Source organism: Oryzias latipes, chromosome 5 (assembly GCF_002234675.1).
Source record: "Oryzias latipes chromosome 5, ASM223467v1".
NCBI classification, from domain to species: Eukaryota; Metazoa; Chordata; class Actinopteri; order Beloniformes; family Adrianichthyidae; genus Oryzias; species Oryzias latipes.
Genome location: NC_019863.2, coordinates 8,880,713 through 8,897,303, shown reverse-complemented (window position 1 = coordinate 8,897,303; position 16,591 = coordinate 8,880,713). Strand labels below are relative to the sequence as shown.

Genomic DNA, 16,591 nt, shown 5'->3' with positions numbered 1-16,591 from the left:
ATACTCTGCTTCTCCATCTTTATCAAATTCAATATCTCCCCCAGCAAGGTGAGAGCTGAGATGTAATCGACGTCATTTTCTTTGTCTGTTTGTCCGTCCGATTACGCAAAAAGCTACCAAGGGGGAATTTCGTGAAAATCGGTGGAGACAAGGGAGCATGCGCAAAGAAGAACACTGTTGGAAAAAAGCATGACATTGCAGAGACCATTATGGTAGATTAAACTGGCTGAACATTTATTTCTGGTTATATGTGAGATATAAAAAATGGTAAAATATATATATATGTACATATATATATATATATACATCTGACTTGCTGCTGACCAAACCTTGAAGATGTGGAGAAAATACATTTGGTGTTTTCACTCCACCGTAATTATGGTCTAATGACGGTTAAATTCCCACCAGATCTTTACATCGAGGCAACCATCTTGCCTTGGGTGACCTGCGCTTTAAGTGAATAGTTTTTAAGGTTACTGGGAGGTTAAAAGGCTCTTCTCTGATGCTCCTCTGCTGACCTTCCAAAGAGACCATAAGCAGCTGGGATCCTCATCACCCAGTTTCCTCAACCCCGGCCCTCATGTCTTCTCCTCCCCTCCTACACTCCATCTTCAAATTGTTCACTTTACAGCAGTGAAGCTGAGGTAATGCTAATAAAACAGACCATTTTATTCCATTCCATACAGTCCATTTATTGTGGCAATTAACTAATTGATCTGTTAGTAGTTGTTAGTAGTTGTAGATCTGTTGGTATCTCCTTAAATGTGTTTTTGTGACATATAAAACTATTTTAAAATTGCATTTGTTTTGGGTTCCATAAAATGCATTTAAATAGTGCTATAAAAATTGCTGCAAGAAGGCAGCAGATGCAAAACTGGCCTCCACTCTAACTCACCTAAAAGCAGCATAAAGTATAGCAACCATCTCTGTTCTCTGATATCATAACCCATGGCCTCAATATCAGGCATACCTTTGCAAACTGTTCAAGACAGAGGGACAAATACAGACAGGGCTTTGGCAGTGCAGCATTAGCTCATAATGGCTCATTTTGAAAAGCATATTAGTTCCAGCATAATTACAATCAGGCCTCACGCTCAGTGTTTTGCAAGCATTCACAGGACCAGCCTCTGAGCACCGAGTCACACCAGTTGACTGTGACTGACAGCAGATTTAGTTCAAAATGCTGTTTTTCCTCCCTCTTCTTTTCCCACAGGACAAAAATAACACCACATCTTTTCTCCCTATTTATGTTGACTTGTTTATTTTGTGCCTACCTTTTGTCGTACTAGATACTGCAATTATACTTTTTGTCAGTCAGAGGGAGTGAATATCAAAAGGACTAATTATGCAAACAGGCCTGCGATAAGAGGCATCTGCCTCAGATGGGATCTGCTATCTCTGACATGCATCTGTCTCTGCGCTGTCTTCTCTGCTCCAGGCCTGCATATAAACAGCCCTGCCTGTCCCTAGGACTGCATGCGATTCAACCACCAACACTGGAGTGGAGGGATGTTTCGGGGGCGGGGGGGATCGTGCAGCAACATCAAATAACTAACAACTTCCCAATTTGCATTTTTTGGAGAATGGTGCGGCATCTCAGTTTAATACACTTGCCTGTTCATCCTGAAGGGCTTGCCAATTTAAAGGAGGCAAGCGATTCAAGGCATTTACGATGTATGAGATAGGACCCTTATGTGAATACAAGATAGAAGACAGCGATAACCACAACGCTTTAAACACAGTTTGTCTCTGAATAATCTTTTCCTGTGGATATCTGCATGCAATTGAATATTCCAAACACAAGATAAACAGAATATAAAGAGAACATCAACTTAACTGTTTACTCGGCCTTGTAAAAAAAACTTCCCCTGGTTGTCGGTGGATTTTTTGGGGCTCATAATTTGTAATTTAGCTGAATTTTATTCCATCAAACATTAAGTGGAGTTCAAGTTGAAAAATTCACCCTTTTACAGGCAGATGTCAGTGGTGTTTGCTGTATCTCAAGGTTACATCTTTTCAGTTACAGGTTTACAGCAAGTGGCTTTTCGCCAGGAGCACTTGTGCCAAAAAAAATTCACTTCAGTTCAAGGACGTGAGAAAGCAACTTCGACCGAGTGCAATAACTATGTGATGAAACTAAAAGAGGGGCTAGCTTTTTGCAATTTAGCATGTAAGCTCTGCCTGCCAGAGTGGCAGTTTAAGGCTGTCTTGGATCGACATTCCTCAGGAAAATTCCAACACTTTTCTTCCCTTGTTTGTCTGACAGAATCGTGGTCCTTAGAAGAAAAAAAAAAGAAAAAAGAAGGGGGTTTAAAAAAAAGGAGGAAAAAGGCAAGGGAGAAAGAAAGATGGGAGGCTCTATAATCTTTGGCTCTCACAACAAACAATTAGCCCCCTTCTCTCTGTTTGAGGTGGGGAGAAAGTGGAGGGGTTGAGGGGTATGCAGAGGAGAGGGGGGGAAGCAGTGAGAGCGATGCTCTTTTATGGCTGTTGTCATATGGATGAAGGCGCAGCGCGTCCATGAGAGCGCATGCTCACCTTCAACAACAGGGCGTCCACTGGGCCTCCCGGCCTTTTCAGCCCAGAGAGACGAGCTCCTCAGGGGGCCATTAGAGCATGAATAGAGGCTTGACAGCCCTGTGCACCTCCGCAGGGCATCCATAAACGCTGACATATTGACTCCCCATGCCTCTGCGCTGCCTAAGTGTGAAAGCGTGAAGAGCTTGAAGGGTGGGATTCTTTTTATTTTACGTACTACTGGTTAAATGTGGGATATTAGAGACATTATAAACGTTTGCCTTTGACTTCAAGGCGTGCAATGTTTCTGATTAGGGCTCAAGGCGTCTTGGAGCATTATTATTTCTTTATTCTGCATTGGTTCTTCTCATCAATTCCATGCAGAAATAACCTTTAATCGTTCAAGTTTTCATTAGTTTTTACTAAATACTTGAACTTTTTGTGCACAATTTATTTTTAAGAACAAAACTTTACAACAGAATGTATAAAAGATCATTTTGAAACTTCAGAAGAAGCTAAATGTAACTCTGGATATAAGACTTCTGCCACCTCTCACTTCTTCACTAAGACTTAACTTCACACTGGGGTTTCTCTTCTGTGAACAGAATGTCACAGCCTGAACCCAAGTCTTTGCTAATTGAGGTCACACCAAAGTAATGAAATTAAGAGAGCACAAGAAAGTAAAGAAGCGCCCATGGGGGTCTCCTCCAAATGGCACTAGAGCCTGTGCTCCGGTCCCCCAGCATAGATCTCTAAAAACCAACGCAGGAAATCAAACAGCTACGTCTCAAGGCTGTGAGCTGAGGACTCCTGGAGGAACAAATCATTTTCTCAATAAAGCCAAGGAGAGATTACTGGGCAGCATATAGGAATGCACACTGGACATTTTTATGTGCCTCAGGGAAGTTTTCTAATTTTCTGGACAGGGATGGGCTGCAAATATTGTGGAAAAGTTTGAGATTTCCAGAAGAAAAGAGGAGTTTGTGAAAGAGGAGCTGAAACAAAGCTTGAAAATAAAGAAATAATTGAAAGGAACACCACATTTCTCCTTTAAAAGACACTTTGACCAAAGATAATTACTATCATATTAGCTCCTTATTTTTTGTGAAAGCAAAACGTTTGTTTTTTTATCACCATAACTTAGAAAATAGAAATCTTTAAAAACCAGTCTCCTCTGATCTCACATATTAAAGAAACCACTTTATCTTCAAGAATCAACTAAACATTTTCCATAAAAAGCCTTTTTTTTGGGACACATTCCAGCATTTCAGTGCTTGGCATTAATTTCCAAGAGTCCCCCTATAGTAAGAGGTTATAATGTTCACAGCAGAAAAGCTTTTTATACTGAGACTACATATTCCCCAAGGAGAGAATGACTGACGATGCAGAAATAAGCCCATTAGTTGAAAAGGGGGGGACAACATTTCAAGTTGTTATTTTGTGGAATGGAACAGGAGCTCCACCCCACTGTTTGGACAAGCGCTTTCACATTTTAGCGTGGCGACAGAAAAAAAAACACACTTCTGATTTGCAACACTTGGGGAACATGTTTATTGTCTTTGTGGTAATAAAAAAAAAAAACCTGCACAATTAAAACAAATGAATATTTCAGTGGTGTGGCACATCAAGAGCATAAAATGTGAAATGTTCTGGCCCTAAGTAGCATAGGCTAATGGCGATTTTAAAACTAGGAGACCGTGGTCAATGTTCCTCATTCATCACTCAGGGAGAGCGTGGGCGCACTGTGCTAAACATAATTACTGTTGCACATTATGTGGGCTATTCCTGTATTGTAATAAAATTAGCCAGAAATGCTTTTTGTCTTTTCTAATGCAACTCCATGGTAACCAGCGGACGGCCATAATGCAACACACTGTCCTGATCTGTGCCAGCTGTCAGACTTTGACAACCTTAGCTAGCAAGGCGAATTGGAGGAAACTACATTTCTTTCAATAAATTATGCGCCTCTAGTCCGCTCATCCGTCGCATAATTTAATATGGACATAATAAAGCCTGAGATATCCTGATGTACCGTACAAGCATTTTTTCATGTTCTTTTATTGTTTAGCTCAATATCAACGGCTTAATGGTCAAGCCAAAGATCCGTTACATTTCTTTTTTACTCTGATCGGATAAAAATTTTGACTGAATTACAGGTACGACTGTTTATTTCTCAATTTCACAGAAAGAGATTATGATTTGATCAGTTTAGCTTTTTTTTACTGAAATTCAGTCATCATTTTTTTTAAACATGGACAGGGAATGCTGGGAAGGAAAATTAATATGAATAAATTCAATATAAAAGAGGGGACACATCACCAGTGCAACCGAGAAAAAGGTGCTTCAGGTCAAAAAGAAAAGCGCTGCCTCCAGTTTCTTAATCAAACACAGTGGAACGTAAGCGATGGAGTGTTTACAGACTTACAGGATTTGGTCATAATGTGTCCAAATTTAATTTTCGTAATAAAAGTTATTCTCCTGTTAAAGTTTAAAGATGAAAATATGGTTTGAAAATAGTTGAGGAACATTTAAATGGACATTTTCGAAATGTCTCTATATTAGTTGTGTTGTTTGAAGCAGAAACAATCCTAAAAATAAATTAATCAACTTATTTTGACTACTGTAGTTCTCTGAAAAATATTTTTAGAGAATCTGTGGTTTTTTCCTCACACATATTTAAACAATTTGTTTGCAGAATACCAGCAACAATAATGAGATGTTTCTATTTTTTGGTGCTGACATCTAAAATAATTAAATATGATTTTGTTCCAATTGCAAAAACCAGAGGTTTTCCCATTAAAACCTTTGAAACAAATCCCCCCCCCCCCGCAGCGAACACTTGTCTTTTCTTGTGGCATGGCAAGGAATCAGTCTTGAGGGATAAATAAATGGCTTTTAAAAAAACATAGACCCTCTTGTCAGGACATATACCAACTCAACAGAAGCAGCAGTCCACATGTCAACTCATTCTCTTCCCATTACCTCAGGCCTCTTTGCTAAGACGTTTCTGTCTAATGAAGTGGAGGGATTGCAATCCCACCGGGTGAAGCAGACCTCTGTCATCACAGAGTGTTGTCCCCCCACCCCAGCAGACAACCCGGTCATTGTCCACCATCCAAAGTAATACTCGCCAATCAGGATTCATTACAACACAAAATCTGTGAATGAACTGCCCACAAACTGGCCGACAGAAAAATTGGGCCTCCCAGGGACCCTCTCAGAACCTAATTGGATTGCCAATATGGCCCACAGACATTTGAAAGGTCGAAAAAAACAATGGGGCAGAAAATAAATACTCCAAAGCCACTCTGCCACTCGCTAAACTAACACAATATTGATCGTCTTCTTCTCGTTCTTTTTGTTTGTTTAGAAAAGCCTCATCCCTGCTAATAGCTGTCTGAGAGTGTAATCTCTCCCTTGTCCTCACCCTCCTCTCCTCCCGTCCACATTCCCTATTTGGTGCATCCTTTCATCAAGTCTCAAATAGTTTAGGTTCAGTGTCGCACTGGGGTACGGGCCATGAGACTGGGGACCAATTGTTTGCTAATGGTGACACCTGCCAGAGCAGGCTTGGCCTGTTTGGGGCCCGCCGAGCTGAAAACGGGATGCTCTCCCTCTTTAGCCAGATTAAGTGTGGGTTGCTGGGGTCACAAATCACTGGACTCCCTCTGATGTTGAGAGGCACAGAGCCAGAGACGGAGAGGGCTAAAAGGGAGAGTGGAGGTGGGAGGGACAGAAGGAGGGTGGACGGACAAAGAGTGACAGTCTATTGTTTACTGAAAAAGAGAAAAATAAGGAATCGACTTCACAAGCTCATTTCTGTTTGCACAAATGATCAGAAATGTCCCAACTTTTCACACCCAGTTTATCCAAAACAAAAACCGGGATGCTGTTCTTTTTACTTTAGGAGTTCATCAACTAAAAGCATTCATGTTGACTTAATGAATAATTGAACTTTGACATAAGTTTATGTGCGTTTTTTTAATTTTGGACTCAAAGAATCCAAGACGATCTCAGATCATTTTTTTTTAAAGCACATGTAGAACAAAGCCACAGAGAAACTCTGTGACCATGACAATTCCTCCTCCCCCTTTCCTTTGCAGATGTACATTAATGCAAAAAAGGCAGAGATCTGAGCTCCAGCAGAAGCACCCTGTCTCTCTTTAAAACTGCTGCTGTCCAGCCTGATCGTGTCAGTTTGAAGGCTCCTATTCAAAAGTATTCATGCATCTGCCTTTGAGGCACAATAGCAGCTAGTTTATAAACTGTCTGCGCAGGCACCCGGAGGCTTTGGTTTGCATTGTTTTCGTCCCCTTAATAAACTTTTTGGAGGAGTTCATCAACTTTGCTGAATGGCCTATGCAGCAAGTCACAAGACCGAAAATAACAGAAGGGCCTTTTCTCCTCCCTCTTCTTTCTCTCTTTCTATTCTTGTGGCCGTTCATCCAACAATGGTGAGAGTAGGCTGTCAAACATCACAGGGACTTCATGTAGCAAGTAGACGAGAAGGGAAAAAAAGCCATTCCAACGAAGAAAGAACGCTTCTGCAAAATCTCACACATTTGCACAGAAGGTACAAAGAGATCCTTTAATTGAAAATATTTACAAAATAAAAGTCTGTAAATGTGTCTTAAAAGGAAACAGCCCAAAAATGTTTATTTTAAAGGAAGTATATGGACATTTAGATATGTATGAATTTCTGTTTAAGATTTAAAATATGAATAAAACAGTCATTTTTCCTCATTTATGTATTAACACACTAAGAAAATAGATTGCAAAAGAAAAAGTGTGGAGGAAGCAAACTGTTAATCTGTTGTTTAAGTTTGTAAAAAAAATATCTATATATATCTATCTATCTCTCTCTCTCTCTCTCTCTCTCTCTCTCTCATTATATATATATATATATATATATATATATATATATATATATATATATATATATATATATATATATATATATATATATATAGATAGATAGATAGATAGATAGATAGATAGATAGATAGATAGATAGATAGATAGATAGATAGATAGATATAAAATAAAACTCAATATGAAATAGTCGTTCATAAAGATATATATTTTTTCATGATTAAATCAAAGCTTACCAGTGCATGTTTAGTTTGCTGGTAAATAAGAGTTTAAGTTAAAGAAAGGATAAAAATAATATTTGCAGCAGTCCAATTCAGCCACGCTGTCATCCCCCCCATACCCCCATCGCCCACTCCACCATTACTGACCCCCACCCCTTTACTATTTGACCCAAAAAGGCCTTATTGGCTGCCCCGGACCAAACCGCCTACTGTTTCTCCCTGATTCACTGGCTGCGTTTTAACAGACTAATTAGATGTGACAAGTTCAACGAGCTGGTTTCAGTTAGGGAAAAGCTGGGCAGGTTATGATTTCCGAGTCAGACTCACAGGGGAATCTGTGGACAGCTGATTCCTGTCAGCCTCATTCATCTTCTTACAGCCAATTAAACATTAATGTTAACAAAACGCTGCCAATTTGGGGAATAAATTAAAGGGCTGAAGTGGGTGTGTGGCAGACGGGCTGAAAATACTAAATAAAAGGAAAATAATAGTAAAAAGTGTGGCATAAATTTGTTATATTTGAAGTACACATGTGATTATTTAAAAAAACAAGAAAATTATTATTATTTGTAATAATTGCACAACACTTTGGAATATAAAATATTGGCAATTTAGACAAACTCACAGCGTCTTCCTGTTTAAAATGATTTACAATAAAATGATCTAAAACCAAAAACAAGACAACATTGACAAAAACTTTTTTGGTACTTTCTGGTCAATGTAAAATTGAAATGATCTTTCTTTAAGTTTTCAAACCCCAGCTGTTGTGTGTGGTGTGTAGAAAAAATGAGAAAAGAGGGGAGAGAAAAATCAAACTGGAAGGAAAGTAGAGGATAAAACATAGAGATTTTCTATTTCTTTTGGACCACAGCCCTGCAGGCACGCCACAGCATCCAAGAGTGCCACAGTGAAAATTGGCGGAGTAAAACACAGACAGAAATGAGAGACGCACTGAAGCACCCTACTGTTGTGACAGGATACCTGGAGGGCAGTGCTTCCTCTTTAATTTGTCTCGTATGGCTTGAGACCCCCAACCAGTCACTCAATCCTCAGAGTCTGCGTAAGCCTACGGAATTTAATTCTCGGTGGTGAAATTATATGCTATAATTAAATATCACATCATTCTACAAACGCTTTGTGGCATCTTATCCAGCCGGTCTTCAGCAGCATCACTCTTGTTATCACATTAATTCTAACAACATCTAAAATGGCCCTATCAGTGCTGAGAGAGGAAATTTGCTGGCCAAACAAAGGGCACCTATGGGCTTACAGCTTATTTTCTGATATTTGCAAACAGGAAACGTTAACCTTGAAATGTTGCTATCTGCATCTAACAATGTGTGATCATAACCCCGTAAATGAGGGAAGAAATTGAATCCTTTTAAGTTATTAAGCAGGAAAGGATTATAAACTCGTCTTTATAAATGAGCTAGAAATCCCCATGTCTTCCTCTGTACACTTTTAAATTTCCCACAAGAAGCTGGAGAGGGAAGATTGCCCCTTTTCAAGAGCCCCACAAGAGATGGAAAAACCATTTTTGTGCCCAGATAGGAAGTCGTCCCACATGGTAAGCGGTACTTTAATTAATAGACAGCCTTGAGAGGTATCACTGTCAGCCTGGATAATGGTGACAGAGCTGGTGTTTGTGCTTCCATGAATATTTCTCATGTGATCAAAGTCAAATGCCAGCGCAGAGTGAATTTAAACCTACTCTACTTTTTTTTCTTTAATGCTTTCGACACTTAAAGCTCCTGACACTGAAACGCCTTGCCGGGTTGTAGGTCTGTAAGCTTAAACTGTCCTCCTCAGAAATGATGCTCATTACTCATAACACTGGGTTTCTTGTTATTGTGTTGCACAGTTTGCTCAAGTTACCTCAAGTTACCAAAAGGGCAATTTGTTACACCGCAAGTCGTTCCTATCATCAAGTCGTGTAAATAGTCTACTATCAAAAATACAACACAAATTAAAAATGAAATCCTCTAATAAGGCCTAATTAAAGCATGGATAGACTTTTTTTTATAGTTAGCAACAGGCTACATCTTTTTTTAACTGAATCTCTACTTGTGAAGCCTTTTTAACCATAACATGGTAAAACATAGTTGCTAAGCAACATGCTCCACTAAGACCATGCTGAAAAGAACTTTACCTATATTTTCAGATTATTTGTTTTTGTTCATTTTAAGTTTAAACCTGCCAATAAATTGTTGCAGCAACTGTCTCATTTCATGTCATTAGAGTAGAAAAAGAGTGACGGTTAGGTATAACTTAAAATAATCATTACAATAACTAATCAGTTATAGGCGGACTAATCAAAAACATCTTGCAGTAAATTACCAGCACAACAATATAACAGCACATGCATTTCAAAAAAACAAAAGCCACAGATCAACGGATCTGAATAAATATTTAGGCTGCTGATTAGTTTACAATCCATAAATAGATACGAACAGACTACATGAACAGATCTTACAATTAGCAATGGTTCACTTAAGAGCGCAAACTTTCAGGCTATTCTTATCACACACTAAAAACTCCACAGTTAAAAATAACCAATGCTGGGTCATTTTAAACCCAACTCTAAAGTAAAAAAAAAGGGAATGACTTTTTTCTGGGTTGTTTAAACTAAAAAAATAAAAAATGAAAAATAAAAGAAAATAACTCAGAAAAAAGAAAAACATAAATTGAGTTAAAATGAACTTTAATCCCCAAAAGTAGTATTGCTCCAAAAAGTAACCTAAAAAAATATCCAAACATGGAAAAAACCTGAATAGTGTTGGAAAAAAATAACATTAAGTGATTTAAGAGTATGTTAAATTAATTCATATAGGTATTTTGGGGAAATTGCTTGTTCAAAGTTGATAAACAAATCCATTAGAAATTAAATAAAACACAATAATAATAATAATAATAATAATAATAATAATAATAATAATAATAATAATAATAATAATAATAATAATAATAATAGTTGCTTCTTTCAACTCTTTCCATAAGAAATGCGGGCCTACCAATGTAAATTCCAGTGAAATGTGGCTTGAGTGGCTGCGGGGACAGGGGAGGTTAATCCGAGTTTAATGCAGTGATGCACAGCGCAGGGTCTGGGCTATGATGGGTATGTTATCTCTGCCCAACATTTGGGTCTCCCTCAATTTCCACCCAGCCAAATAGCTGCGAGAAAGTGCAGATGGAGTCACTCTCAATGCCTGAGGAAAAAACGTTATTAATAGCTAAATAACTTCCCCATACTTTCACTGAATCTCTCTCACACACTGTTCCAGATGGATTTGTTTGAAGTGGTCTCCCGCTTCATTCCCCTGTCCTTCTCATTCAGCGCGGCTTTAGACCCGAAATATAGCTACATTATATTACCATACACTTAGAGACTGGAAGTGCGCACACGGAGTGGATATCTCTGTGCGCATGTGTGTGTTTGTGCAGTGAAAATACACTCATTCTTATAAACAGAAGCATCTTATTTTGTTTTGTTTCATGAGGAAAACAATGGCCTGTCGATTACTGCGTTTGGAATTTGGAGCAAAGGAAATTGTGTCTGATGATTTGAGCATATCATAAATGCCAAACAAAAAAGTGAAGACTGCAGAAAGATGATTAAAAAAAGAAAGTTGATGTATCCTGATGAATGCTCTGATTTTTTTTTCTTTTCCATTCCCGAGCTTTGAAGTGACCCCACGTGTCATCTGTAATTAGAGGGGAGCAGGGAAAATGCTGTTGAAGTGTGTGCTGCGTGTCTCCACTGCATGTGACCGGTAACAGGACGCATCAATGTGGCAAAAGCGTGCATTACGGCTGATTCCGTCCGAGGCCATGCGCAAAATAATGCCGCCTGCGTGTGCGCTGGCACCGTCTTCCTCCCCAGATTCTTGCGCATAATTTTCTGCAGAGCTCATGCGCTTCTGCATAAGTTGTGAATCTTGAAAGTGAAAAAAAGTGGAACATTTTCCCAGTTAAAATCAAATAAATGTCCTTTTGGAAAAACAACGTTTTTCGTTGCAGCAAAATAAAAACAACCTCCATTGTTCAATTAAAAATAATCCCAGTGAAGATAAAATTGAAGTAAACCTGTGATGTAACATATGAGAAAACCAAATAGCGAAACCTAATAAACTAACAGATAAATAAATAAAAGTCTTAAAATCTGGATAAATAAAAAAAAATGTTTTTTTATTTCGCCCAGGGCGAGACACTATGAGCTCCGCTCTGAGATGAAAGTGAAAAGAAATAAAAGGCTCTATTTAATCTGCTTTAAAACCCCTCTCCACATAAGAACTGTGCTTCAAACTCAGAGAGAGTGAGGGGCTGATTGGGGATAAATACATTTCTTACCATGCCTGGAAGCTATTACACCCGGCACGAACACAGCCACCTATTCAGCAAGCGCCGTTCCAAGCGCTTACTCTAATAAGTATTAACATTATTAAACGCCATCCGGATGCTCGTCGTCTAAACTACATTACGCGCACCGTGCGTCGCTTTTTATAGCAACGTAAATCAATCCTAATTTAAAACACAAGCGACAGAAACCCGCGCGCGCGGTCTGCGTACAGCGCGCGGGTCTGCGGGGAACTGATGATTTAGTGATAATTCAACCTTTCACACGTCCAACTATCACATTAACCGCCTTATGGTTGTGCGTAAAGACGCGGTCCGGCTCAAGATGTCGGTCGTTTTTCGGCCAGCAGTGCTTACAACCATTCTGCTGGAACACAGAAGATATTTGCAACAAAATGGTGACATTTTTTTTCTTCTCTTCGAACATTAATGCGTGGTGTGACAGAAAAGAGGACCGTTTTCACGCTATCAACCAATTCTTCTCCAAAGGCCATTATATAAAATTACAAAACTATCTAGCAGCGGGGCGTACTGAATTATTCATCCCCCTTTATGTCTGCTCCTGCCCTTTGTCCAAACTTTTCTCTCCTTTTTTTCCATGAGAATGGTCAGGCCTATAGTCTCCTCTTTTCGCCGCCCTGCTTTCCAGGATTTGCTTTTGTGCCGCGGACTCATCACTTCAGAAAAGCGTCGACAGAGGAGGTTTTGCTCGTGAAGTTCAGATTCAAGTTTTAAACTATTTTTTATTATTTGGAGCGGGGGGGGGGGGGTCCTTTTGAGGAAGAATGAAGCCTCTGCGCATTTTTGTCTCCAATCCATTCACATAAAAGAGGGCCAAAGTTTGCATGGTTTAAAGAGGCGCAAGTCTCAGTTTATTGGTGTAAAACCGGCAAAGCAGGACAGTAAAAAAACAACGTTATACATTGATTATTATTTTTAATATTTGTGTGATGAACATTTAGTACATTTTATTGTTAAAGAAGCATTTGACCTTTTTAGGGTAGAAAACAAGGAAGCGAACAGACAAAATATATTGTTTTATGTGCCCGGAAATAATAATAATAATAATAGTAATAAAAATAATAATTATAATTCAAAGATTGATTTTCACTTTAACTGACAAGTGTTGAAATGTCAGTGAACTGACACCGTTTGCAAAATGGGTCAACTGTCAGCTGTCATTTAGAGGTCGTTAAATGACTGAGAAAATGAATAAGGAGGAATTCGCCACACAAATTAATTTTCTGCAGTTAAATACCTTCTGCCAAGACTCTCATAAATAATTGCATGAACGAACAAGTGCCTGGCTCGGAGGATCAGAGCAGGCATGAATTCTGCCTGTTTAGCAGCAGCTCGGAAGAACAGTTTTTCCCCCCCACAATCTGATTTTAGGCAGGAAGTCTATTTCAAACATTTCCCCCACTTTGATGATGATAATAAAATTTGAAATTTCAGAAATTTTGAGTTAACTTACATTTATCACCGAGGATGCCATCGATGCTATGCTTTGTTTTCTTTTCTCCATCTTCATCCTTCTTATCACAGTCATCCTCGTCATCTTTTTTGCCAAATCGGGCCCTCAAAACGCGGCTGATGGAGCTCACTAATGGCAACAAAAAGGTAAATGGGTGATTAGCCCTAAAACCCATAAAAGAACCAAAATAATCCTATCAAACATTTTAGAAGGATACAGAATAAGGCACAGCAAAAGTTTGACATGAAGCACCAGCTTAAACCAAACTGTCCAAAATGTTAAAGCAAAATGAAACAGAAACACTGAAGCCACATTTCAACAGGAGCTTTCTCTTTTTTTCTAGGTCAAACAGCTGCTTACTGATGGGGTTTCATTTTCAGTAAGTGGACATGTTGAAGTCAGTGATGCTGCAGTGTTCACTGGTAGTGAGTAAAAATAAAAAAGTGCAGCTTACCAGATGAAGCCTCACCTGAAGGAACTGTGCTTCTGTCGCACACACCGTCCTTCAGCAGCTTATCCCGGATCTCCCAGCTGAACATGCCAGGGTTTTCTCTCTTGTACTCTTCGATCCGCTTCTCCACATCAGGAGTTGCCACCTGCTTTAGGTTTGAAATGGAATCCAAGCAAGAATGGGGGGGGGGGGCAAACAAACGAACAATTTTAGTTTCACCTGTATTTTTATTTATCTATTTTATTTTAAGAAAATCTCATTCACAAAAAAAAAACTAATTACATTTTAGGGGGTTTAAAAGAAATATGATACTTGTTTATGTTTAAAAAAACGAATTAACTCATTAAAAAACATTTTATATTTTATAAATGTGTGGACCTATAATGTATGTTATTATAATGCACATATATAAATATGTTTTGAAATATTATTAATTCTATATTTCCAACCAAAAACCAAAAGTTATGTTATTTAGTTTAAAGCCTAAAACATTTTTTTTATTTGCATTTTGTCATCAAGGATGAAGCAGTGAATTTAATTAACAAAAAGGGCACAATTAAATCCATAATCTGTTATTCATATATATAAAAATACGTTTTTTTTCTCATATTATTTAAAATACAAAACTTTTATGGATTGTTAAAATAAAAATGACAGATAGGGGGTCCATCAGCCTGCTGCGGTGACCCAGTTTTTTGGGGCGGCGGACCGCCACTCACCCTGGGTTTACTGCCTCCGATGGCTCCCGGACGGATGGATCCGGTCTCCTGGTACCGACAGAGGATCTTGGACACACAACCGTGAGAAACTCGCAGTTGCCGCGAGATCACGCAGGGTCGGATTCCGTGGTGGGCCATCTCCACTATCTTGTGTCGGATGTGATTTGGCAAGGGCCTCCCGTTGATGAACACTCCTCCAAGCTGATTCACCCTACCCTGGCCCAGAGGGGTAGACACTGCGCCACAACAAACAACAACAGCTTCAAAGACGCGCAGCAGAAAATAATAAAAGTAAAACCAACAAAAACAAATCACTTCAATTTGAAAAGATAATTTTCCATCAGTGGCGCATTTGTTGTTGATATTTAGCAGGACGCGCTCATTATCATATTGCACATTTTCAAAGGAGCGTGGTGCCAAATTGACGCAGCCTTAGTCTGGATGACAGGATGCGTCCGAGGCCACTTGAGGAAGCAATTTCACATTCAAGAGACCCTAAAGTGGCCAACTCTCCCCACCTTGATTATTCCTAGTCATGCTGTACAAATATTGATGTGATCCTTTGAGCCATCTTTTTGCTGTGTGTGTTATTGCCATTTCCAGCAGCAGGACACTTGAGCAAATCCCGGGGCTCGAGGAACTCGCGAGCTACGTGGTTTTTTACGCTTCCGTCCGAAGCACTTGAGCACGAAGTGGGTGTTGGGAAAAGTGTTTCCACAAATGCATGCAAATAAAAATGTTCTTTGTTTTCCCGCCCATATGTGTCTGGTGATTTTAGTGGGGGTAATGTAAAAGTAGAATAAATTAAAGTTATTTTAAAAAATGGATTTACATGTTAAAATTGCAGATATTTGTTAAATAATGTATGAAAACATTTGGATATTAAAGAGAGAAACTAAAATATGACGGTTATATGTAGAGGCCTTTTTTGATAAGCAGTAAAGTTGGGATATAATTTATCAGAGTTTATTTAAATGTATTCATTTGACAAAATAATATATATATATATGTAAGTATTGTGTTAAAAAAACATTTTGATCTAAACTAAATTGAACTTAATACGCAGTGATTGCGCTTTTGTTCCAACAATGTTATTGTTTTATTTCTCAGCATGTGTCACATCTGAGGGCTCACACAGCGGGCAACCACTGAGGGTTCGAACACAAGTCCAAAAAAGAAGCACTCCTTGTCCCCTTCCTTACCTTCTAGGGGGAAACCGGTTCTTGGGTAATTCTGGCCTGGCGCAGGGCGCACCATCCGAGGCACAGTTCCGGGCAGAGTAGCCATCATCTAGCCACCCAGGCAAAAACACCCAACTGGACACTGATCGAGCCTTCAGCTCTGAGAAAGTCCAAGCTCCCCAGACCCCCAGCCCAACCAGAGAAACGATGAACAACCCCAACAAAGTGAAATAGAAAAAAAAGGAATGTATTCAAAACGCTCAACAAGATGCGCCGCTGCTGTCAAATCCTAATCCCAGGCGGGTGATCTTGACAAGCTCTCCTTCCACCGGAGGGGGGAATAAAACTGATCCTCTCCCCTGACGTGATGAATGTGCCACAAAATAAAGAAAAATGTTGCAACAAATTAGGTTTGGAAATGGAGGAGTGGCACCTAAATTGAGAGCGCTGGTGTTTCTCTTCCCCCTCGTTCTAGTTTGGGTTCAGTATAATGTCTGGTGGCTTGCTGGAAGTAGTTTAAGTGGCCAACTTTCGTGCATGTCGTAGGAGGAGACAGCCGCGCGCTCCCATAGGCTCCCTGCCCTTTCTTTTATGGATGAAGGAGAGTGGGTTTAGCCAGGAGCCGGCCGACCAATCAGATCAGCACCGTGCGCTTTTTTTTTTTTAATTCACTGCCGCTTCTCACACAAGAGCCCAAACAAGAAAAGCACTTCAGGATCGCAATAGATCTAAATAATGTTTGAAAGCATTTGCCTCTTGTCTGGGCGTCACTCAGCTGATCAAACCCGTGAAATATTAGTATT

At 39.3% G+C, this 16,591-nt stretch overlaps 1 protein-coding gene across 3 annotated transcripts in view; it reads right to left on the bottom strand.

Annotated features, from left to right (window-relative positions):
• Positions 1–16,339, bottom strand: part of pax7 (paired box 7) — a 43,142-nt gene extending 26,803 nt beyond the window's left edge. The window contains exons 1-4 of one of the 3 annotated variants that reach the window (XM_011474827.3): positions 15,810–16,339; positions 14,608–14,843; positions 13,907–14,036; positions 13,438–13,566 (exon numbers count right to left, since the gene is read on the bottom strand). In XM_011474827.3, the coding sequence (XP_011473129.1) occupies positions 13,438–13,566; positions 13,907–14,036; positions 14,608–14,843; positions 15,810–15,897 (583 nt within the window). In that variant the 5' untranslated portion in view covers positions 15,898–16,339. Of the gene's footprint in view, positions 1–13,437; positions 13,567–13,891; positions 14,037–14,607; positions 14,844–15,809 lie in introns of all 3 variants that reach the window. The other 2 variants (NM_001305635.1, XM_011474828.3) reach the window with 2 other exon arrangements.
• Between the last annotated feature and the right edge of the window lie 252 nt (positions 16,340–16,591).